This window comes from Euleptes europaea, chromosome 16, assembly GCF_029931775.1.
Source record: "Euleptes europaea isolate rEulEur1 chromosome 16, rEulEur1.hap1, whole genome shotgun sequence".
Taxonomy (NCBI): Eukaryota; Metazoa; Chordata; class Lepidosauria; order Squamata; family Sphaerodactylidae; genus Euleptes; species Euleptes europaea.
In genome coordinates, this window is record NC_079327.1 from 26,654,729 (window position 1) to 26,680,952 (window position 26,224).

Here is a 26,224-nt window from a genome sequence, read left to right on the forward strand (position 1 = left end):
CATTTCTTTCATTCTATTTTATGTATTTATTATTTATTTTATTCAATGTATACCCCGCCCTCCCCTGGCAAAAAACCAGGCTCAGGGCAGCTTCCAGCAACAAATACAGTCATAGTGACTTAAAATGGTTTCCAAATTAACAACGCTCTACACTTATAACAATAAAAATCACTCTTGGTCAACAATAAAACCATTTCCAATTAAAAGTCAACATTTTGTTCCTTCTATCTCTACACGATATGGCACCTTCAGTGTTGTGGTTGGACTAAGTTTCAAGGGAGAGGATAAAAAAATGGGAGACCAAAAAACGACTGATCAGGGGCCATGTTTATTTGTAGGGTCCAGCAAGGAGAGGGAAAGGAGGGGAGGAGGAAAAAAGGGAAGGGGAAGAAAGGAGAAGGGGGGGGAAGGGGAGGAGGAAAAGAAGAGAAGGGGGGAGAGGGAGACCAGCTTGCGTATAGACCATCACTGTCCTCAACCATAGGCCTGGCATGTTACTGTTGAACTCTCCAATTTTATGGTCTTTGCTAGTACTCAGTATGTCATGGGCTAATTGCTAACAGGTTTCTGAGTAATATGGAAGTATCTTAATTATTTGGGGGGGTCATTTACTAGGGGAGTGACATGTAAATGTCCATTGGTCATTCTCTTGGCTATATGCTTATCAAATTTTGTCTTTCCAGCTAAAATTTGAGCACTTCCTTTGTGCAGGAGAGAAGTATACTAACAGGTTTTTTTTGGGGGGGGAAATCAAGAATAATGCTTGTTTGCAGCTTGTGTATTATGCATTTCTGAAGTACCAGCCTTTCTGAGGTACCAGTGTTTTTTGCCTTTCCAGACATTGGTCTAGGAAGTGACTCTGTGTGTGCACGGCCATCGTCTCACCGGATAAAGTCGTTTGATTCCTTGGGATCCCAGTCTTTACATAGCAGAACTTCAAAACTTTTTCAGGGCCAGTATCGAAGTCTGGTAAGTACTGGCTCGGTTCTTTTTCTTTCTTTCTCTCTCTCTCTTTCCTTAAAAACATTTTCCACTGTCCTTAATGGGTGATGCAAAGTGAGAAGCTTGACTCACGTTAACAGATACTTGATAGGTAAGAAGGGTAATGATCAGTAACAGAGGCCTTTGAGACCTTTTCTCTTCGTCGGTGCTTTCTTGTGTTTTTTTGGATTTTACATGAGTTAGCATGATCAGCTTTGTCTTTCCTATGTGTCCTTGAACATGGTTTTCTGTGGGAAAATAACTAACAAATGAGTCCAGTGTGGCCCTATGTGGGAAGTCCCATAACCACTCATCATATTGCTTCCTTACAATGAACCTTATAAATGGTAAAACCATGTGTAAATTGACTCAGTATCTGCTGTAGAGGTGTGACTGTTGTGATCCAGGAATTCTGTAGCGTCCAGTAATGCTGGAACCTGCAGAACAATAGCTGCCCAGTGCTTAATAAAGAAATGAGGTTGCTCAGTGAATTGTCATCAGTATTTGAAGCTGAGCAGGGGTCGAGCAACTACATTTTAAGGTTCTGTACTCTCCTCTTAGCCCCTTATTCAGGAGTTTCTACTTAGCCAACACAGGCATATGAAGAAATTCTAATTCATTAGGCTCCTTACTTCCTTCCAGTCATATTCAAATGACTCCCATTGATATGAAGTGTTTGCAATTCTTTCATGCAGTTCTTGTATATCAGCCAGTGATAGCAGTTTACACTAATACAAATATATAGGACAAGCCATTAGGCAAAGTGTTTTGGGGCTGTTTCTTGGAAAAACTATGCTGAGGCCAATGGAAAAATTCGGACAGAATCTTCAAAAAGTGATTAGGTTAATTTAATTGTTACGTGAAAAGCAGCACTTAGAATCCCTTAAAACCAATCTGCATAATCAAGCTTGCTGCCCCCAGATCTAGCATAGATTGAAATTATCTTGTTTGGACATCAGGCAGCAAATTTCACTTTCACGTACAGTGCAATTTCAGTAGGCTTAGACTGAAGTAACTCTGCATACAATTACGGTCCAAATCTCTGAGCAGAGAACCCTGGATTTATCTCAAATGGGAAGAAATTTATAGACAAGGCAGAAGGGTAGAAGAAACAAGATAGATTTTCACAGCTCTGTTAATATTGTAGCACTGAATTTTGCTCCTCTTGTTCTTTGTACTAAAGGGCTAGGGTTGTGCAAAAAATTTTTTGGGTAAATTTCAGGTTTATTGGGCCTGATATTTTTGGGTAAATCTGAAATAAACCGAATATCCATACTGGTAAATTTCGATATTCAGCTTATTTTCGAGTTTACTGAAAAATTTGGCCCCGTTATAGTCTATGGGGATTTTTTCGAGGCTCCTGGAGAGGCATTTTTGGAGGTAGAGCCCCCAAATTTCCATCATGGCTGCAAGGGACTCTCCTTAGACGGTCACCAAAGTTTGGTGAACTTTGGGACAGGGGGTCCAATTTTATGGGCCTGTAAAGGGGTCATCATCATCCTGCAGGCATTTGCGAGCTGAATAAAAAGTTAGTATGTCTTTTGAGGCATCCTTATCTCTCATGCTGTTCAGACAGCCTTTTCCTGGTGGTACCCTCTCCTAGAACTGACCATATGACAACAGTTCAGTTTTTCTGTGGCAGCTTCATTCCTCTGGAATGGCCTATCAGAGTAGGGGCAGAGGGTTCCTTCATTTGCTGTGTTTAGGAAGGCCTGTAAGAAAGTTTTATTTAAGAAAATGTAGAGGAAGGTGATCTGTTCGTTTGCCAGATTTGGCTGGTGTTTTTAACTACAAGTTGTTTTTATCTTGCTGATGGACTATTACTGGGGGGAGGGTTGTGGGTGTATGTCCTTGCAACTTTTGTAGGTTTGTTAGCTGCCTAGATTCTAAAGAGATGAATGGGATGTAAATATTTTCAATAACTATACACCTGAAACATTTTTTGTCAGTTCTTAGATTTGCAAATGCTCTTTAGGTGTTACAGAAAGACACAGATCTCCACATTTCTACAATTGGTTAATTTTTGCAGCAACGTGTGAAATGTTCTTCAATTGTCCTGTGGCAGAGTCAGGAGATGTATTTTTTATTATCCTCATTTAGTTAGATTTTTAATTTGTTATTGTATTTTGAAACACACCTGATTTTTTCCCCTTTCCCTCTTCAATTCTAGGACATGACCGATAATAGCAACCATCAGCTGGTGGTAAGAGCAAAATTTAATTTTCAGCAGACCAATGAAGATGAGCTTTCTTTTACAAAAGGAGATATTATTCACGTAACAAGAGTGGAAGAAGGAGGCTGGTGGGAAGGAACTCACAACGGCAAGACAGGCTGGTTTCCTAGCAATTATGTACGAGAAGTAAAATCGAATGGTGAGTTTCAAGAACATGTTTACAGTCTGTCTGGTCTTCACTTGTTCTTGAGTTCCTGTATCAATATATCCAATTGTCTGTGTGGCTCCATCTGTGGATACTTAAATCAGGAGACTAGGGCCAGAGGCAGATAAGATAGATCTGCCTACAAACCCAAGAAAAGCCTCAGGTTTACAGAAAAATCTGAAATCTTAAAAAAAAAAATATGTTGGGTTTTTTTTTAAAAAACAAACAAACCCCAAAATGATAAAGGAGGACCTGTAGCTTTAAGAAATGAATGCCTTTAGTGGCTGCTGTTAGGCAACCACAGTAGTATTGCAAACCTTTCAGCCTCTGTGTCTGTCAGAAAAAGTCGGGGCGGGAGGGGCAGAGCTCTCTACAGGGATGTTTTGGCCTTTGAGGGAGGGCTCATTGGGGCCAGGCCTGGCAGCACCCATCACGCAACTTGCTATTACCTGACTTGTATGACTCATCAAGGCCTGGGTGCTTGCTACTGTTCAAGAGCAGCTGCCTCACAAAAGCCAGTGTGAATTAGCGGTTAGAGATTCAGACTAGGATCTGGGAGACTTCTGACTCTGCTGTAGAAGCTCAGTGGGCGACCTTGGACAGTCACACGCTCTCAGACTAACTTCACTGAGTGGTTGTGAAGGTAAAATGGATGAGAATGCTGTAAACTGCTTTCGGTTCCCATTGAGCAGCCAACTCTTTATACTTTCCAAGAGGTTGCCATAGAACCTGTCCCAGAACCTTGATATCATTAGGTAATTGGTACTTTGCAGTCCTGAAGGAGAATGGTAGCCTCCAACCCATTTACCCTACGTGTCGTGATTTACCGTATCCTGCGTACCTGCTGAGATAGTCTGCAGTGAGAGTGAACAATCTCAACTAGAGGGGTAAATTTTCTGTTAATTTTGACGCTGGAGGAGCATTTAATTTCCATTGTTTTTCTAAAGGAAAAAATGGGTACAGAATGGAAATCTTGAAAGGGAAAGTTGAAATCGATTTTGAACACCTTAAACATGTAATTCCTTCCAAAAGAGAAAATATTTCCATTTTCACAGTATTCCCCCAAATTTCACCCTTTCAATTTGGATTTTTACACATAATTGCTGTATCTCTTGATGTGGAACAGTGTATGTGTATAAGGGGCACGGGTATTTGTCATAAAGCCACTAGTAGGTCTTCTGGTAGACATAACAGAAGAGTCAAACGGGCATTATGCAATCATAGAGCCATACAGCCTTCTAGGGACCCCCTAACTTTAGTAAGGCCCAAACTAGATATCATGAGATTTAGTGAGTAAGGCTTCTAGGTCAGAGGTTGGCATGGCTTCCAGGCAGGTTTAAGCATTGGCACTTCTAATGCCACCCATCAGAACCCTGCAGCCTGCTTAAAACCCCCCGGCTTCTGATCCCTGAAGGTGGTTCAGGAATCTCTTTGAATTATAGCAGGGGATTACAATGGACCACTGAGTCTCCTAGAGTTTATCTTTGATGTCTGATAGAAACATTCACCTGTGGTGGCTATAACAAGCCTCACAGTGTCCAGATTGAGATAAGTATAACAAATGTATAGTTTTAAGTTTATTTAAATTCTGTGTATGTGTGTGTGAGGATCCTCGTAAGACTGCAGTATGCGACTCTTTTTTAGTGCAGTCTTAGAAACAAAGAAACTGTTGTGGTATTTTACAGTTCTGTAATAAACACCAAATGACTGTCTTTGAACTCCTTTAGTTCATTTTTTAAAAATTCCTGTCTTAACAAATTGTAACATGAGCAGTAAAACTAATACCAGTTTTTTGCTTTTCTGTGCGATATATTCAATGAAAGGTATTTGGAAGTTGTACGACTCTTGAGTAAACATATCCCCCATATGAAATATTGTAGTGACAGTATTTGTGATCACAGAGAACATGATAAAATGAGTTTGTTTTTGTTTTTTGTTTTTTACAAATACAACTTTTGAAATTATCTTTGCTGGTAGATTTGACAGTTTATATGTGTATATATACTTAAGTAGTTCCATGCCTGAGTAAATAGCCAGCATCTCATCATCAGTGCTTTAAGAAGAGCAGCTTGTTTGACCTCTAGTGTCTGAACTGTGGAATTGCATCCTATTGCTACAACATTTTATGTTTCAGAAAAGCCTGTCTCCCCCAAATCTGGAACACTGAAGAGCCCTCCAAAAGGATTCGATACATCTGCTATTAGCAAAAGCTATTACAATGTGGTGAGTGATTTTTTTTCTCTGACTCAAGTATTTGTGTATGTTGTTCCGATCATCTGATTCTTTCTTAGTGTCTAAACGTTACCCTCAAGAACTTGTGTTACCAAAAATGCAGCAATTATTTTTGCAATGTGTAGTCATAGACTTACAGTCTTAACAACATATGATCTCCAACCAGGCATGCACAGCTAATAATTTGTCAAGCTGCATACAGCCTTCCAGAGACACCAGGTGCTTAACCACAAACACTCCCTTTTAACGCTGCTCCCCCCCCCCGTTTTATTTATTCACACTTAGGCAGAAGAAATCAAGTGATCTGCAAAGTTCCTGGTGTGCCATTATACATAGCTTAGAATGTCATGTTGGTCAGGCTTCCCTTTAAATGAGAAGAACTTAAATACTCAATGGGGGAGTCTGATACTTAAAAAAAAATAACTGTGGTTGGCCGAAGAGATCATGCTAAATGAAAAGTGGACATTCTCCTTAAATTCCTTATCTCACACAGGCCCATTGTATGGTGCCCTCATTGCATGCTTTCAGCATTGTCACCATGGAAAGTGGGGAGTGATCTCACTTCACCACCATGGAATGTCACCATCACTTCTCTCAGACAAACGATCTGGGCTTCAGGCTTGCATTTGAGAGTTCAAACAGGCCCTGTCTTTTGGCTGGTTTTTCCCCCCTCACATGTGCAGGGGTAAAAGTGTGGGCCCAAATAAAAAGGGTTGCCTGGATCCAAGCCAATCCAAATGATATTTAACGTAAAAATAGATATAATGGGCAAATTTTAAACAACTACAAGGTAAAGAGTGATGAGATACAATTCGGACTACACATATGAGGACTCAAGATATGAAAATTGATCCAGAAAAAGTACAGGTAGCAGGTGCTTGATTCCTTAGAGGAGATCTTAACCAAGAGTTGGTTGGTATTCAAAGCTTCAGCAATCCTTAAAATTAACAACTGAGCTAAATGACTTAAGAAGTTAAAAATAGCTTTGGGGAAGAGAGATACATACACTTTCATACAGCCCAAATAATGCACTTTCAATCCACTTTCAATGCACTTTGAAGGTGGATTTTACTGTGTGAACTGGCAACCATGAGTGGACATGTGGTCAAGGAATGGGGTGACTTTCCTGACTCTTTATTACTGCTGTGTAACGCTGTTCCCACCGGAAAACCTCTCTGGGCAGATGGGTGACGCTATGGAATGGGGGAGGGACTGCAATGAGAAGGGGAAATCAGGGGAAATCCCCCCTTTCATGAGTAGCAATGTCTTTGTCTAATGCAAGAAGCCTTTGGATCCCAGCCCGAGTATTTTTGATTTGTTGTTTGTTGTACGCTGTTACACACACACACAAAAAAAGACAAGTCTCTTTTGTCATGATGTTAAAAGAGTAGCTTCCGAACAAGAGACGCTATGACAAAATAAACACTGTACATCTCATGAGAAAAATCACACATCCTCCCTTCCCCGTATGATTATTAAAGAAAAATGTGTGAAGTCACCCTTGGTTTTTCCTTTCACCTGATGTCATAAGATTCCCGTTAAGCAGGTCACATTTTAAAATTGGGCTGTGGTCAGAGCTTTTGATTTACGGAGACAACTGTGGGCATTTTGTGAACAGTCAAGATACACTCGTGTTGCCCTGTTTCTCTCTCCTCCCCACAACGATTCCCTGTGACTTAGGGTTAGTTCTCAATGGATGAATTCAGCGCTTTATGCTTCTCGCTTGTGCCGCATACTTGTTAAAAGGTCTGTGAAACCAAACCCATGTTTGGTACCTAATTCTGTCAAATGTGATGGAGCTTCGTAATAAGCCCTTTGGCACCTCATGGGGTCATGCAGCAGCCAGAACATGCAAAGAGGCGGAAAGAGGAGAAAGATGATTATTAGAGCAGAAAAGCAGGATGATGAGGTCAGGAATGGTGAAGCACTGAAATATGAAAATACTGCAGTTTACTGTACTTCTTTGTCATCTCCATGGGAGGGTGAGCATGTTGCAGGCTTGACAGCTTTCTCTGCCTGGGGAGGTAGGCATGTTTATATCAAAGTATATCTGAAGACAGTAGAAACACAAGAATTTTGGCAGTTTGAAACCTAAATTCAATCAGTGTATGTAAATCTAAGCTCAGAATATACGGTTTGGCACCCAGTGCTTAATATATGTAAGAAGCTCAAGGAAGAGGTGTCAGAGAGTTAAACTCTGAATCTAGGAGCTCAGTTTGCCGCACGCCAAAACCGTAGCTTAATAGCTGACGGCCATTTTAAAATTGCATAAAGTTGTTCAGGTTTATGTAGTGTTTGTTTCTTCTTTAGTGAGTGTTAAATACAAACATGGTCTTAATTTGGGGGAAAAAACCTGTCTTATTTTTATATAGGATCATTCCAGTGAAAGGTCTTCCTTCCATGTATTTCTTAACACAATATAGTTGTCAGGGTTCTCCCCCCCGGGGTTGGATCATGAAAATGCCTCTTGATGGCTTGTTTTGGAATGACGCCACCAGAATGCTGTGTAGCCCTGTGTAGCTCTGCCAGCGCAACAAGTGTAATACCTACAAGTTTTACAAAGTGATTCTATCGGGGATCCCTGTTTTTGTCCCCTTATCGTCTTTGCAAGCTCCCCTTCCCCCGTTTCTAGCTTCGTGTTGCGATGAGCAACAGTTGCTTGTTTTCTTGAGTGTAGGCTGTCTGCATGCAGTAGTCTACTGATGTTTCATCGTCTTTACTTTGCAAGATAAGATTTTTTAATTTTTCTGCATATTGGGTATGCATGTATGGTATTGCTCTTTGTAACTGGCTAATTAATAGCTTATGCGTTGTGACATTTTGTCCTTCCTAGGGCTTTTTGTAGAACATTGTAGGGCATTTTAATCTTTGGGGCAGGAGTCAAGTTACCAACAAAAGAATGAACTCAGAAATAGTCTCCCTTTCCTCCCCTCCGCAATTGAATAGGCCCATTCAAGGGAACAAACAGGAGTTCAGCGTTGCTAATGAAAGAAGCAGTGAATTCCCTGTTTTAAATAGTTCAGCATGTCACTTGTTTCATCAGGTTTTCATATAGGCATGAATAACTTGTCTATCCCAATGCATTATTCACTCCATGTAGCTAGTCCAGTATGACCAGAAAACCCTACCAATGCTGGGAGTTCAGTCGTATTGTATTGAAGTTCTTAACGAAACTAAGATTTCTGTTTTGAAAGGAGTAACATCATTGTGTATAAACTAGTAAAAACAGATTGTTTTCTGCAAGCATAACTGTGCCCAAGGATGGTTCTTGCTGTACAAAGGGGAAATTCCCATGCCCTGCATTTTGTTGTATGTCTGGCTAGACATGCTCTTTGTCAAAGAAGCTCTTTTCTAATGTTTGTGAAAATAAGGCAATATTTTTCAGAAGTCCAAAAAATGTATTGTATATGGCCGTTGGCCATCACAAATAACAAAAACATAGTAATACAACACAGTATTATGTGTATACATACAATTGGCTAAAACATGGTAATACAGCAAAATAATAAAACAAATCAGCGATTAAAATGTTATAACAGATACCAGAAAGTACTCACTGTTTTAAACTAACTCCTTCCGAAACCTTAGATCAAAGAAACCCTATGTGTTACATAAACATCCATGTCAGACAGCAGACATTTGATTTTATCCACATCTGAATATACCATAATAACAGATAATATTCTTGCTAAAAATTTGGGCCTAGGACCATCATACAGGAGGCAAAAAAGGATATAATGAGGTAAGTCTTCCAGTTTTGAGGATTACTCTAGAGTGGGCCAGTTGATAAAGAATTTGGCATTGATCGATACTGCTGGAACCTTTTCTAAATCCCGCCTGCACAGGATATCATATGGTTCTCTGCCTTCCAGTCTTCTAGTTTTCGCAGAAGGCATTTACTATATAACTTGGCCTCTGTATTGAGTAAGCTTATTGGCCTATAATTTTGTGGAGGCCTTTTATCCCCTTTTTTGTATATAGGGACAACAATTCTTGATTTCCACCCAGTGGGGGATAGAATAAGGCAATATAGAAATCTTACCGTGGCAAATATGTGAAAAAAAGTGTTGAAGGAGGACAGGGAAGCTACAAAAAGGACTTCACAGTGGGAAATACTGGAAATTTCCCTGTGTCTGAACACTGGTTTTTAGGGATGGCATCTGAGGACCTATGCCTAACAGTGGTAACAAAGGATAGCATTTCACAGCTAATTCACAAACCCAGGGCAGTCACTAAATAGCCGTTAAAAGTGAGATTGCTCATTTAATAACAAAAATATGCTACTCAGCCTGAAAACTGAGCTCTTTACCACAGGATTGGAAACTAGCCAATGTAACATGTAATTTTTAAAAGGATTCCAGTGGGAGTTTGAGAAATTTTTAGACCTAATCTGTTTAGGTAAATTTGTAGAAGTCATTATTAAAGCTAATTTTTTTTAAAAAAAACAAAAAATTTAAAGAACAAGCCTTGCGAAAGATGAGTTAGCATAGTTTTTGCAAAGGCATGTCTTGCCTTGCCGACATTTTTGGGAGTCTTTGAGCGCGTCAGCAAATATTGAGATAGTATCATTCCCATTGACCTTATACACTTGATTTTTTGTTTTAAAAAAACACGTTTTTTAGAAGTTGTTTATCAAAGGTTCTGAAGTCAATTTAGCATTTGTGGAATAAAAGATGTGTCCTCTTGTGGATCAGTTCCTAGTTTTAAAGAGCATAGATGGTGAGGGGAATAAATGAGTCATTCTCACAATGGTAGTAGGACCCTCAGGGCCTGTATTAAGTTCACTGCAGTTTATAAGCCATCTAAAGTTAGGGCTGTGATGGCTACTGAGGTAGCCATGCTTCTGTTGACACCAAATTATGCGAGGTGAAATCCCAAGAAGTCATCGCAGACCTCCAAAGGGATCTCTTCAGATGATGAATGGGTAACCAAATGATAAATCAGATTAAGTGCAAGTAGGTGCAAATTTGTGTATGTTGAGAGAAATAGTCAAATATCGTTAAGTACACTGATTGGGTCTTAATTAACTGCGGCCATCTGTGAGGGAAATTTTGGCCATCGGGCTGAAACTGACCATCATGCCTTTGTGGTGCAACTGCATTAGAATACTGTGCATGGCTCTAGTTGACCCATGTCAAGAAGTATTTTGTGGAGCTAAAGAGTGCACAGAAAAGGGCAATCAAAATGATGACTGAAATACCATCCCTTTGAGGAAAGGTGCTTATGACTTTAATTTTGGGGACAAGGATGACTTAAGTTGAGGGGCTAGAAAGAGGTTTATAAAATTATGTATCTTGTAGAGAAAGTGACTTTCAAAACTGGTTCTTCTCTGCAGCAGCTTTTGTTTTGATGCTTATGGATTGCCAGTGCGCTGCTTATGGATTGTCCTCAGCTCCAGGCAGCATGGTATAGTGGTTAAGAGTGGTGGTTTGGAGCGGTGCACTCAGATCTGGAGAACCGGGTTTGATTCCCCAGTCCTTCACAGGAGCGGCGGAGGCTAATCTGGTGCACCAGGTTGGTTTCCCCACTCCTACACATGAAGCCAGCTGGGAGACCTTGGGCTAGTCACAGCTCTCTTAGAGCGCTCTCAGCCCCACCTACCTCGCAGGGTGTCTGTTGTGGGGAGGGGGAGGGAAGGTTATTGTAAGCCGTTTTGATTCTTAAGTGGTAGAAAAAGGCAGCATATAAAAACCAACTCTTCTTCATCTTCTTCATCGTCATCATTTAGGGGTTAACTTTCATGGTTCTAAACTGAGGTGGCTTCTCTGCCCAGGTAGCTAATATACCAGCTGATGGGGCAAGCAGGGCTGCAGATCAGTGCACACAATTCCCTATAAGACTCCCGTGGCCCAGGATGTTGGATTTTTCCAGTGCTAGACAATTGGGTGGAAGCCTTGTGCAGCAGCAGTCTCTCCTTCATACCTACAGTGTGCAGAGGCTTTGTTTGAAAGTGCGAAAGACGATATTGCATTGACTGCCTTGATGTTAGGCAGCGATGACTTCCAGGAAGCGATGACACAGAATCAAGTGGCGACTTGTATTGCAAATCAAAGACCACAAGCAGAACTTTCATTACTTTGGGTGGAGTCGGCTTACACATTCAGCTGGAAGAATTCTAGCGTTGAGAAATTAAGGAATGTGTGAACCAGTCCCGATTCTCTGTGTAATACGTAAATCCCAAAAACGTTGGAAGGGACTTAATGAGCCATTTGAACTCTGGGGTGTGTGTGTGTGTGTATACATTTACAACAGTGTACATTAGAAGAATTAGCATTCAACGAAAAGAGAATTCATATGATTCTTTAAATCACTGGGCCCAATCATTGGTGACCCAGGAGACACAAATGGTATATGCATCAGGGATTTGTAGCATGTCTGGATACAGTAGAAATCTCTTTGGCTTGGCTGTGGCACATGGGCAGCCCATTCCTGAGCCGGGGACGGCATGGCCAAGGCACCGCGGCAGCGCCTCCAAAGCTGTTCCCCGGCTGCCAAAAGGCTTTAAAAAGCCTTTTGAAGGTGTTTTTTTTTTTAAATGGGGCATTTTGTCCCATTGAAAACAGTGAGGCTGTGCCAGCAAAAAGCTGGCGCAGCAGTGCTGTTCTTTCCGTCAGCGTGCCCAGGGCGAAAGGGGTCAGGAAGCTTCTCCTCGGGATGCCGGCTCAGGGCTTTGCGCCGGTGGGATGCTGGCAGAAGGCCCAGCAGGTGTCCCTGGGCAGCACTGTTGCAGCAGTTCTGGGAGGATGGCGTCCGGATCCCCCTGCCAGTGTCTGTGCCACCCTGGATAGCCACCAAAGCCCCTTCCTGGCCTCCTAAGGCCTTTGGTCCTTTCAGATTGGGAATGGGCTGTGAATCAGGCCCATTCGCATGTCTTCCTCTCCTGTGCTTTTCTGCTCTCGATACATTGGCAAAATTATACCAAGGCTTGCAGAGGATACTTGCATAAAATGGCACTGCCTTACGTGTTTGACTTGTAAATTTGCCAAAAATGATTACCAGTGCAGCTTTAAGCAATCAGGGTGCTTTGTACAAGACCATTTTAAAAAAAAAAAAAAATTCTCACAATATTGTCGAAGGCTTTCATGGTCAGAGTTCATTAGTTCTTGTAGGTTATCCGGGCTGTGTAACCGTGGTCTTGGTATTTTCTTTCCTGACTTTTCGCCAGCAGCTGTGGCAGGCATCTTCAGAGGAGTAACACTGAAGGACAGTGTCTCTCAGTGTCAAGTGTGTAGGAAGGGTAATATATAGTCAGAAGGGGGTTGGGTCTCTTCCTACACATTTGACATTGAGAGACACTGACCTTCAGTGTTACTCCTCTGAAGATGCCTGCCACAGCTGCTGGCGAAACGTCAGGAAAGAAAATACCAAGACCACGGTTACACAGCCCGGATAACCTACAAGACGTTTCTCACAACTTCATCACATTACTTACCTTGACTTAATTTAAGTTCCTTAATTGTAATTTCCTACAGAATGGTTGGTTGTTTTCCATTTCCTATCCAGTTTGCATAGAAGCTCTTTTGAGAGGTACAACATATTTCTGAATCTAGATGTGTTTGACATCGGGGTGTTTTTTTGTTTGTTTTTGTTTTAGCTTTAAGAACACGTTTTCTTGTGTTACAGGTGCTACAGAATATTTTAGAAACAGAAAATGAATATGCTAAGGAACTACAGACCATGCTTTCTAACTACCTGCGGCCTTTACAAGCCAGTGAAAAGTAAGTCTTTGGCATCTGCATCTAAAGCATCTTGTGCCAGAAGTTGCCAGCGAAGACCTTCGTCTTCCTGGAACCCCAGAGAGTTGCTGCCAGTCACCATCAACGCTAGTTGTCTGACCTGGAACAAGGCAGCTTCTTATATTCATAAGTGCAGTATATTTTTGGCAGCATTCTGGCAGGCATAATGGTTAAAGGTCTTTACCATGTGTATTGGCTCATTTGCAGCAATGCAGGACTGATGAACACAGTAAATATTACAAATACTGTGTGGAAGCTAGACGAGGGGCTGTAACATTAAAATTGGTCCTGATGGCCTCCTTAAGCAATTCCAAGACGTGTGTGAACTTCTGTGACATTGCCACCAGTGACTTTTATGGTCTTGCAAATAAAAGAGAGTCTGTTCATATTCAATTAAAGATAGTGAGCTGGTTCTAAACACGTGTGAGCTGAAGGTGAAAGGGATAACCAGAGCACATAAGAGAGATGCTTTACCTCTCACATAAGAAACCAGTTCCTGGCTTTAAGAAATATTACAAATTATTGGGTGCGTGTTTGTTGTTGTACTAGTGCGTATTCTTAACTTACTGATTTTTCTTGGCTTAAGGTTAAATTCTACAGATACTTCATATTTAATGGGAAACTTAGAAGAAATCAGCTCCTTTCAGCAAATGCTTGTGCAGTCTTTAGAAGAATGTACCAAGTAAGTCCTGAACAAACTAATTAAACGGTACATGGAATTGATTGTCAAGAATGATCCTGATTTGTCTAAAGGAATTTATGCTTTACTCATTGGTGTTAATTTTAATTCTAAAGAAATAAATAAAGGAAACCTATGATGGGGGTATCAACTTCAGAAACAGTAATGTGAAAATATTGTAAGGCTTAATGAACACACTAATAGTTTTATGCAATGTGTTGGAGGATATTAAAGCATGTGGTGGTATGTGAATTGTAACAGAAACGTGGTGTTTTTCTGTTTTGTTCTCAGTCTTTTATTTATTGTGGAAGTAGACAGCATTAAAATGGTATGGTTGGTGCATGTAAAGAGTAAACAAGAGTAAAGTTGTCCCTTGCTTCTCCTGCACAAATCTTCCCATACCATTTGGTTTTATTGTGCCTGAGCAGAATACAAACAGTAGGCTTCAGAATCTGCACCCGTGGAGGGGATTGAATACAAGAGGCCGGGGGTGGGGTGTGTGTGGATACAGTCTTTCACAGCCTGCTTCATGAAACATAAGTTAAGAGCCAGCTTTCATTCCACCGGCATTGGCTCTTAGTCATTCATCTTGGAATCAGAAAATCCAAAAGAAATCCATCTGCCAGTGCTGCAAGCTACCTTGTCATTGGTTGGGTTTTACAATCAGTGGCAAGCACTGGGAAACAACTGCAAGAATTTGTTAATAAATGTTGAAAAGAGTCGCTTTTGGTTGTTATTAGCTGTATTATTCATGTTTACTTGTTTTGAATTCAGTTACATGTGCTTAAGTCCACTAACTTCAGCAGAAATAGATATGTTTAACCAGGTGACTAATCGCAAGACACATAGTTTTTGCTAATGCAATGCTGGAAAATCAGAAATGCAAACACTGGTGAGTTATAGCAATTATAATGTTGGCTTAGGATCTGGGAGGCCTACGTTCAAAGCCCTTCCATGCCATGAAGCTCTCTGGGTGATGCTGGCCTACATAAGAACATAAGAAAGGCCCTGCTGGATCAGACCAAGGCCCATCAAGTCCAGCAGTCTGTTCACACAGTGGCCAACCAGGTGCCTCTAGGAAGCCACTGACAAGACGACTGCAGCAGCACCATCCTGCCTGTGTTCCACCGCACCCAAAATAATAGGCATGCTCCTCTGATACTAGAGAGAATAGGTATGCAGCATGACTAGTATCCATTCTAACTAACAGCCATGAATACCCCTCTCCTCCATGAATATGACCATTCCCCTCTTAAAGCCTAGTGACTCTCTCTCAGTTGAACCTACCTTGCAGGGTTGCTGTGGGTATAAAATGATGAAGAAGAGTTGGTTTTTATATGCCGACTTTCTCTACCACTTAAGGAAGAATCAAACCATCTGACAATCACCTTTCCTTCCCCTCCCCACAACAGACACCCTGTGAGGTAGGTGGAGCTGAGAGAGTGTGACTAGTCCAAGTCTCCCAGATGGCTTCATGTGTAGGAGTTGGGAAACAAATCCAGTTCACCAGATTAGCCTCCGCTGCTCCTGTGGAGGAGTGGGGAATCAAAGCCGGTTCTCCAGATCAGACTGCACCGCTCCAAACCACCGCTCTTAACCACTACACCAAGCTGTAAAGGAAGGAAAGGAAAATGATGTAGGCTACCCTGAGCACCTTGAAGGAAGGGCAGGATAAAAATGTACTGGATTAAATATAAAGGACTAAATAACACAATAAATCAATGAAAAAATACAACAGCTCATATACAAAGTAATGCCATCATACCACAGGATATCAAATATACCAGGAAACAAGCAAGCTGGACTAAAGTACCATGAAACCTCTTTCCAAGCTTCACCCCTCCCCTCGGTTTATTGTTTCACAGTAGCCATTTTTATAGCTTTCCTACTTACCCATTATGCCTAGGCTTCGAGTCTGTCAAGGTAAAGGTCACATCTGTCTTGCTGACTTTTGGAATGCATTATGCATTAGGTCTCAGAAGGATTTGAAAGTTACACTGATGTCCCTTTATTTTCAGGTTGCCTGAAGCTCAGCAGAGAGTTGGTGGTTGCTTTCTAAATCTGATGCCACAAATGAAAAATTTATATCTTGTGTACTGTGCCAACCACCCATCAGCAGTAACTGTTCTCACAGAACACAGGTAAGTCCTAACTGTATCTTGAACTGGTAAAACATGGGAAAAATGCAGAACATCTTGTAATTGATCTAGTGTCCTTTATATTTTCTCATCTGTTCCGTTTGAGGTGGGGGGAGTGTTTGCCAACACGTACAAGATTATTCTTAGTACTCAGATCAGTTGTTCACTTACAACGAAAGAATAGTTTATAAAGCACAGGAATGAAGATCAAAATGAAGTGGATCAACCTTTTTTTCAGTTGAGGTCATGAAAAAAATATTTTTAACTGTAACCCATCTCTGTTATACTTAGAGGTAAGTGCCAGTACTTTAGTTGCAACTTATTCCTGAGTTAAGTGTGCAGTAAGCCTGCAGGCAACTTTATAAACCTGTCCCTGTGCTGTTTTATGTAGGTGGTAGTTCAGTTTTGTTTAATGAGTGAGTGTGTATGAGGGCAGCAGGAAAAGAGGAAGACCCAACAAGAGATGGATTGACTCAATAAAGGAAACCACAGCCCTCAATTTGCAAGACCTGAGCAAGGCTGTCAAAGATAGGACATTTTGGAGGACTTTGATTCATAGGGTCGCCATGAGTTGGAAGCGACTTGACAACATTTAACACACACACACGTATAAGGGAGTGGCCTCAGTAATGCAACTTTTTTTAAACGGAGGTAAAGGATTCCAGAATGAGTTACTAAGCAGAAATTAATCATCCGTTGTAAAACTCAATCAGAAACTTCTTGAAAGGTCAAACAGTAGTCTTTATATAAGTTGATCAGGCCCCACTTTAGACTTTTCTGCTATGTTAGGCAAAGTTCATGGTCAACTAGAGGAATCTGGCCAAATCATATTATAGACCTGCTGCTCCACACTCCAAGTCTCTGGTGAAAATCTCTGGGAACAGAGCCAGTAGATATAACTGTGGTTTATCAATTGAAGCATTACACCAAACAGCAATTTGCAAACCATGGTTGCCAATTCTGGTTTGCCTGCTAATCGCAAACCACGGCTTGTCAGTTCAGGCATCATCCAAAAGGTTCCTTCACCACTCTTAGGAATGATGGCTTAATAGAAGTCTCTGAGAGTAAATTTCAGAGGCTGTTCAGTTGTGGCTGTGAAAAAAATTATTTTTAACTGTAACCCATCCCTATTATACTTTAGACATAAGCGCCAGTACTTTAGTTGCAACTTATTCCTCAATTAAGTGTGCATAAGACTGCAACTTTATACACCTGCCCCAGTGCTGTTTTATGCAGGATGTAGTTCAGGGTTTGTTTTTTACTCCTTACCAAAACAAACCCCTATGACCCCAAGGCCAGCAGTCTTTAGGAAGCATCGCAAAATGTTTAGTTTTGCCCAGTCTTGTACTTTTATGAACAGAAAAATGTTTTTTACTATTATTGTAAGCCACCTTGAACCATGAGAAAAGGTGGGATATAAATGTTTCAATAAATAAAATTGTTTTTTGTGATTGCAGTAAGTATTTGTTGCTGTTTTCCTCTTTTGACTGTTCTTGCTGTGGAACTATATTACAGTTTTATAAGCCATTCTGAGTCTTAAATAAATCCTGTGGCCAGTTTATCAAGAGCGGCTTTTTGGTGAGCCTGTAAACCTAAGCAGGGCTATGTGCTGTGTCACCAACTGCCTTGTCTGATTCCCTTTAGTATCCAAGGGGTTTGCATCGTTGTTATGAGGGGCACCTGATAAAGAAACTGAAGGCCAAAGCCCCCTTGAGCACATGGAACTAACTAACTGAGTGGGTTCTGAACTGATAATTTCATATGCATAAATGAACTGAAACAATGCATTGTATTATTACAGCCATGACAGTTTTTTCAGGGCGCAGCTTGTGAAAATAACTGTTAACGTTTTATTGTTTCAGTCAGAACAAAGATTTTATATTCTGATAATGTTTCCATCGTGAGTTATAATTGAAACTCATGCAAGCTTTTGTTGTGTACCTGAACAGTAGAATGTTGGGTTGGACTTCTTTACTTCAAACCAAAGTAGCATTGGACGGTCTGAATCTAATGTTAATTCCTTCTGAAACTTTCTAGCTTTCACTGACATCCACAGCACAGATTTTGTAATCTTTTACAAGTGTTCATCTTAAACATGTGACTGGACAAGAGAGCAAGAACTGTTTCCTATTCTGGTATCAAAATCTTGAAAAAAGCATGAAGCACACACATCCTAATAGGGTTTTTATCATGTCTGTTTTCAAAAGATAGTGCAGCGTTTGACTGGCTTAGGTCTGCAGCATTCCCAAGGTTTTTGGGTTCAGGTTTCATTTAGCTGTAATGAACTGATGTGGTATGTCAGGTTACCCTGTTTGTAGTGTAGGATGAATCAAATTATGCTTAGAGCGTTATCGATTGTAGAAATTAGCACCATCATACTGCCCTTTCAACAAGTATATTTCATTGACCAGCTTAACATTTCATAGTATCGGTTTTCAATAATACAACTGTGTTCTGCAGACTGCTAATCTAGTAGAGGGATAAATTTATCCAGTGATTATAACTGGAGAATTTTAAGCCTGCAAAAGGATATGGGCGTTTCTTTGATATGTGTTCTGTAGGGATCTCATCTAATTTAAAGAAATGTTAAGCCAGTTAATTATACAGCTTTGAAGTAAAACTGCATAAAACAGGGCATGATTCAAACCATGGTTCCAGAGAAGGAAGTATATTTGTTTGTGCCTTCTGATCTGTTGGTCACATATCTTTGCTCCAAATATTTTTCTTTAAAGACAAAACTATTTGCACGTGCAGCCGATATTGTTTTATTAATTGGAAATAGCAAAGAATTTTGCTGGTCTGTTGTTGTGCTCAGATAAATGCTTTCCTTTGCCACTGCAAATGGAAGTAATTACTCCCTCAGTCCTTTTATGTCAAGAGTATGGCACTGGTGTATTAGTCCCAGTTTTATCTGTGGAATGTGTTTCCAAACAGCTACTCTTGGGAATAATGAATAGTTGTAACCAGTGCACATATTACTCTTAAGGTGGATAAAGCAGTCAAGACCAGGCTATGGGATCATTTTCAAAAAAAAAAGATTGCTATTTCTCACTCTCCAAATCCCAACCCCTTCTCATCTTACATGCAAATTCTCCACACTCCTTCTGCTGCCCCCAGCATAGATTTGAAACTGGGGGGTGGGGGACACACACAGAGTGCAGCTTGTTCAGTACTAATCATGGTTATTAACGGGTATAGTCAAGACCCAGCATAGCGGTGGGGTGAGAATGTTGGGACTAGGATCTGGGAGACCCAGGTCTGAATCCCCGCTCTGCTATGGAAGCTCACTGGGTGACCTTGGGCCAGTCATACACACACAACCTAACCTACCTCACAGGGTTGTTGTGAGGATAAAAAGGAGGAGAGGAGAACGACGCAAGCTGCTTTGGGTCCCCATGTGGGGGAGGGGCAAGGGTATCAATGAAGAAAGCGATCACATTATTGTCATAACCCTCTATGAATGTTGAAAGTGGGGGCACACGTGCGTGAGGCAGGCAGGGGTGTGGGAGGGACCGTGCAGTCCTTCAGTCTGAACCAGCAGCCTTAACCATTGCTAAGAACATTAATTTTCTTTTGCCAAAGATCCGCTGTGCTAAAAATGGCATTTCTGCCACCGCTTAATATTAGTTTTAAATGCATAATCTCTTCTAATGTGCAGTTAAACTCTGAAGGTCAGCAAGTCCGATGCAGTGGCAATTTCCTGTGGAGGGAAAACGGCGCTATATTTCTTAACGTACGACTAATTCTTTTAAGATAAAACGACAGGTCATTAGAAAAAAATGTAACTTATAATTTAAGCGGCGTGCTTCGAATGAGCAATTGTTATCTGTAAATGTGAGCAAACGTAAATCCACTGTACAGTTTGCATAATGCTTGGTGTTATGGCTGGGTCTCGATTCGAGAACTAGCGGTTGCACTTATAGCTTTTTAATAACGCGGGGTTTCAAAACGCGAGGCTCAAACGAGCACATTTCTGGGAGATAACTGGAGCATGGAATACAGATAAGCATCTGAGTCAGAGAACCTTTTGTCCCTCCTCCACTTTGTTTCCCAGAGGCTGCTAACATAGAGGGTGATGTCATACTTGAAGCAACGGCCCAAGAATAAGGCTTTCTATCTCGAAATGCAGCACAGAAGCTTATTAAGGGAGCCAGGGGTGTTCGCGAGCGGGCTTTCAGCATGCATTGTCTGTGTGACATCTTTAGACCTTTCAACAGTGAGAGTTCATGTTCTGTCTATTATAGGCAGGAATTGGAAGTGTAAGTTGGAGCTTTAAATAATTTTTCGCTCGCTTATTTTCTGTTTTGGGCATGGTAGGCTAGCTTTCTCTTTCTCCTGTTCAAGTGATTGTAGGTGGCTTAACCCATTCTTCCTAGTTGCATAGTTCAATGTGTTCAATAGCAGAGGTAACTTGTGACCTATATTTTAATATTCACTGACTCTGGACCGATTTTTTCTCTCTAAGCCACAAAGCTTAATACGGGTAAATTATGAAGGCTGTCTTTACAGTAGTGATTTGAAAACAAGCTTTCATGTAGCAACTCCATAAAAAGTATGATGGTATTAGGACAGCGTAATTTCTGCTTATTTGTTCTGTATAGCTCATTTGTTTTGAATAAGTAATAGGTTAAGGTTTTAGTCATAACACAGTTTTATCATTCTAGAGGCTTGGCTGTTGTTTCATAGATAAATGATTGTCTTTTGTATATCTCATTTGTTTCCTTCCTCCGTACCATTTAGTTAAATACAGAGGGGATTCACTGTGCAGTACTTTGCAACGTTTAGACAAAATTGTTATAAAGGGCTATTGTCTTTGTCAAAGCAGCTGCGGTTTTAAACAAACTACACTGATTTTATAGATGTAATGATCTGCTAAGAAAATTAATTAGACTGATAAACTGTTTTCAGAGTTCACTAGCTTCAAGTAGTACATTTTATCAATAACCAAAATACTTTTATGACCAAAATACTTGTAAAAGTTCTGTTTTCTGCATTGTGTTGGAAGTAGTCACATTTTGTTAGAATGTCCTATCTTTTGTAAGTAAATATATAAATATGTAAATATACACATAAATAATAAATATGTAAAAATATACATAAATAAAGCCGTACAGGGCTTTTAAGGTTAATACCAGCACCTTGAACGGAGCCCAGAAGCAAATTGGAAACCAGTGTAGGTGAAACAAGAGATATGTGCATTTTATTGACTTGGTATCTTGTTTACTTCTTGTACTGTTATGTTATGTTGGTTTGTTTTTTGACCTGTTGTATTGGTTTTATGCTCAAGTCCTTTGGTCATGTGAGTTTAATAATAAAAGGAAAGGTGGAACAAGACTGGAGTGATACTGACCCACTCCAGTCAACACCCTGGCTGCAGTATTCTGTACCAGTTGTAGCTTCCAGACAGTCTTCAGTGGCAGCCCTACGTAGAGTGCATTGCAGTAGTCTAATATATTGCACAGGGGTAGATTGAAATCCCTGTGAGTGGAGTCCAGCCTTCCTCTTCCTGTTGTAGCTCACAGGACCTCCTGAAATTCTGTTCCTGTGGAACAAGGGACCTTCAGTGAATAGCATGGGAGGGGGGCAAAATGGGGATCTGCAGTAGGGAGAGTAGGAAATGGCAAAAACCATGTCCCTTCTGCTTTACCAGCTGCTGTACTGTTATTCTGGCAGAAGAGCACCGTCAGATCCTATGTTTATTACACACTGTGTAAATTATCGCTCAGATTGCCTGTATGAAAGCTGCCATGCTTACCTTTGGTTGGAGAGGGAGCTGTTTGTACCACCCGGTAATAGCTAAAGAGACTTAGTCCATATTTTTGATAGTATACATTTGTTTAACTGTTATTTAGAGCATGTTATAATTAAATGTGGTGCTATCTATGCATGCTGAGCATGTACATGACATTTCCTGTTAAAGGAATGTTATACACTAGTGCTGAAAAGCTGTGAGAGGACCAGTTGGAAATGCTTTCTTTGTGTTATGCTAGGGTGGACAAATTTGCTGTGGGAGATTTGAAACTGGACAAACAAAGCTTTATGATGCTTCTGAAAAATTTACTCTGTCTTTTTCTTTGCAAGGGTTCAGAAATCTCACTGATTCAACTTAATATTCAGAATGAGGATTTAGGGAGAGGGGGAAACTATGGCAAATCGATAATCTGGTTTGTCAAAATTGTTCTCTAAAGCTGTCATCATTTGTGGACTTTTTTGAGAGTAGGCCTCCTGTAACAAAGTTCCGAGTAAACATCTATGTGAGCAAATAGTTCATTTTATCTCCTGTTAGGAATCTTAATAATATGCTCATTGATTAACATTCCATTAAAAAACTTATTTTTAATAGTCATAATCCTGGTCTGCCCTGACCTGGATAGGCCAGGCTAGCCTGATCTTGTCAGATCTTGGAAGCTAAGCAGGGTCAGCCCTGATTAGTATTTGGATGAGAGACCACCAAGGAAACCCTGGGTCGCTACATAGACGCAGGCAGTGGCAAAGCCCCCTCTGAACGCCTCTTGCCTTGAAAACTCGAAGGCAGGGGTGTCAAACTCATTTGTTGCGAGGGCCGGATATGATATAAACGTCGTTTGGCTGGGCCGGACCATGCTTCACCAGCCCAGATCAAGAGGGGCGGGGTGGCTGGCTCACGGGCTGGATAAAAGCTCTCAAGGGGTCGGATCCAGCCCCCAGGCTGGATGTTTGACACCCCTGCTCTACGGGGTCTCCGTAAGTCGACTGGGACTTGATGGTAAAAAAATTTAAATTAATAAATTATATTTTCAGTTAAGGTTTATTTAGAAAGAAAGCTGAGCCTAAAAATCTTTTTTATCATAAACAGCATTCACATAAACATAGGTCTTTTCATTGATTTACTAGCATTTCCCCTTTCAGGGTGTGTGTGTGGGAGAATCCACCAGTTTATTGCTGAAGAATGGAAACCGTTATTTCTCTCTTATTGTGCTGATTAGTTCTTTGTGTCAATTTTTTTTGTACATACAGTGAAGAGCTAGGAGAATTCATGGAGATGAAAGGAGCCAACAGTCCTGGGATTCTTGTATTGACCACAGGCCTGAGCAAACCCTTTATGCGCCTGGATAAATATCCCACCTTACTCAAAGAGCTTGAAAGACACATGGAGGTATATCTTAGCAGCATTTATGTTCCAGCTTAATGATGATTTGGCAGCAATTATCATAAAGGTACATTTCAAGGATGATGGGTCCCAACTGCACTACTTTTCTCTCATTCTTCTGGTGTAAGAGAAGTTATAGTCTGGAAATTTTTGAGATTGTTCTCAGACAAATAATATGCTCCTTTCCTGAACCCATGGTTGCTCCAACCTCTCTGCCTGTGACAACCTGATCATGCAGTTAATGTTAAATAGTGTTGGTGCACCTTATTTCAAGCCTTGGGGAACTACCATTAGATCTCTCATAGTGTGTGGTTTACCTACTGTAGGTACTGTCTATGCCATTTAAGAAATGCACAGCTGGGTTGGAAAGAGGACAATAAGAAGCCTTTATGGCTTATGTACTTCTCACTCCTTGTCCTTCTGGTTCAGAATGTTAAAGCTGCCACTAATGTAGAACAAAATAAGCTTTTGAAGTGTGATTTTTTGGGGGGGGGCACAGCTTCCCACAAGGCTTTCTGGTATTTTTGTATCGACACATCACTGAACTTTGTGTATGAACTTACTGTCGAATTTGTTTGGAGAAGAGATAATTTGTCTGATTTGTAGACCCAGCCCTTGCTGTCAAAATAATATAATATCTTTGGTTTAACAATGCTTGATGATTTACAGCTGGGCTGAAATCTTAGTTTTAATTTAAAACCCTAGTGAGTAGTGCCATTCTCAGTTTCCAGTGTTACATTTCAGTAGCTTTAGAGCTGGAACAGAATTCCTGCTGAGATTTCCATTTCTGTTAATGTTGCCAGTTTTTCAGTGTTTTAAATTGTATACTAGGAAATCGTGTGCCATACGGCAGTGGCTGAAGAAATGTTCATAAATTTGACCTGTCAAGAGAGAGGGATTTGTGGGAATAGGATCTTTTAAAAATGTTTCCTGCAGCATAGCTTAGCACATTTATTCGATCATTGTTTAAAGTAGTATCACTGTGAGAAATGTGTCTTTTTAGCTGTTTAAACTGGTGTTAATAATAGACTCTAATTTCAAGGTAGTGTTTGTGGCTCAGTGGTGTAGCGCATACTTTTCATGCAGTTGGTTGCAGGTTGACACATGGGCATCTCCAGTTAAACAGTCTCAGATAGCAAGTTTGGCAAAGACCTTTATCTACCTGAGACCCAGTCAAACTAACCAGTGCTGAACGAGATGAACCAATGGTCTAACTCAGTATAAAGCAGCTTCATATATCCAAATATGTTTTTTTTCATTCATGCTTATAGTATTAGCACTGTACTCCTATTAGTACTGCACCATTGTGATAAAATAGGGAAGGATACAGATGGAGAAATGAAATGGGAAACAGAAGAGAGTGCTTTCATACTGCCATCAACAGGAATTGCAAACTAACCTTCCTTAATTATTTTTTAGGATTACCACCCAGACCGACCTGACATTCAGAAGTCTATGACAGCCTTCAAAAATCTTTCTGTAAGTAATTTAAAAGATATGTGGAATGCCAAAGTGGGTATAGTGTTAACATACAAAAGAAACTTCCAAAGTCAAAAGATCATTATTTAGCTAGTTGTATAGTTTAAAGCCCTGACCTGGATGTACCAGGCTAGCCTGATCTTGTCAGATCTCAGAAGCTAAGTAGAGTCAGCCCTGGTTAGTATTTGGATGGGAGACCACCAAGGAATACTAGGGTTGCTGTGCAGAGGAAGGCACTGGCAAACCACCTCTGTTAGTCTGTTGCCTTGAAAACCCCAAAAAGGGGTCGCCATAAGTCAGCTGCGACTTGATGGCACTTTACACACACACACATACTTTAAAAAGACAAAAAGATGTTTCCACTGCCATCTTTGTTGTGGGTTCAAGGGGCAGACAGCTAATTGGAGAAGGAAATAAGTGGGGGGGGGGGTCTCTGGTGGTATGACATGAAAGACAGCAGTGAAGCAAAAGTCCTGCAAGTAGAAACTTGCCCATGTGCAATCTAATGCAAACAGTCCTTGGGTAAGAGAGACAGCACAGTGCATTTCACTGCTTTGGAGGAAGAATGTTGCCACACTGCTTGTTCCTTCAAGACAAGACGTCTCTGTTATTTCCCTTAAAACAAATCTTAGGCCTTGATTTCTGTATAAAGCAGTTAGCCATCCTATGGCCCATGTTATCAGCTTACTGCTTAAATTCCCTTATGTATCGGCTCTTAGCCAGTATCTATCCATTCCATAAATCCTTTGTATGCCAACAACTGAGAGGGTTTCTTCCCCAAGTGTGATTTTTAAGATTTAGATTGAACCAAAATGCCTTCTTTTTAATCTTGGGCTTCCAAGTGTTGTCATTTGGAATGCAATGAAGCTTTCCATTCCTGTTTCCTGAAAACATATGTGTTACCCATGATAAGAATGGCACTCTGGATTTTAGTTTCCCAGAGTGTCTGTGTCTTTAGGATTCTGGTAAACTTCATTTCCTAGGAGTCTTGGCACCCAAGATTCTGCCTAAGCAACAGCAGTAATTTTTGGTTTGTTAATTTTACCACTGCTAGGAACATTTCCGTGGGAAAGAAAATTTGGTCATAGCAGAGTTGGAGGGGGCTAGCGCTCTTCTAATTATGAGCAGAGTTCAAAATTTGGAAAGATTTGGGCTTAACATGTACGTTCCCCATAAATTCCGAAGTAGAGAGGTTCATGCTTTGAACTTGTATCACTGATGGAAATGGGGCTTTGGTTTGAGCAGCTCGATGGAATCTTGACTTGTAGAATGCAGTATTGGCAAGTGCTTTTCATGCAGCTACCGTCACATTTAAAACCTTAAACTTCCTTGCGTAAATACAACTAGTTTCAAAGAGAAACCAGTTCTGGAAACAACTCTATCCGGATTTGTGTCCTAAGCTAGTTGAGAGTATTATGTATTCCAGCACAGGAATCAGGTGCAGAAGCATTCTTGTCTTTCAGTTGGAATAC

The 26,224-nt window shown here is 40.7% G+C and overlaps 1 protein-coding gene across 3 annotated transcripts in view; it reads left to right on the top strand.

Moving 5' to 3' along the window:
• Positions 1-26,224, top strand: part of ARHGEF7 (Rho guanine nucleotide exchange factor 7) — a 115,998-nt gene that overhangs the window by 38,287 nt on the left and 51,487 nt on the right. For all 3 annotated transcript variants that reach the window (XM_056862184.1, XM_056862185.1, XM_056862186.1), the window contains exons 4-11: positions 839-969; positions 3,152-3,353; positions 5,494-5,582; positions 13,215-13,309; positions 13,914-14,009; positions 16,025-16,147; positions 23,141-23,279; positions 24,693-24,752. In XM_056862184.1, coding sequence (XP_056718162.1) covers positions 839-969; positions 3,152-3,353; positions 5,494-5,582; positions 13,215-13,309; positions 13,914-14,009; positions 16,025-16,147; positions 23,141-23,279; positions 24,693-24,752 — 935 coding nt within the window. The remainder of the gene's footprint in view (positions 1-838; positions 970-3,151; positions 3,354-5,493; positions 5,583-13,214; positions 13,310-13,913; positions 14,010-16,024; positions 16,148-23,140; positions 23,280-24,692; positions 24,753-26,224) is intronic.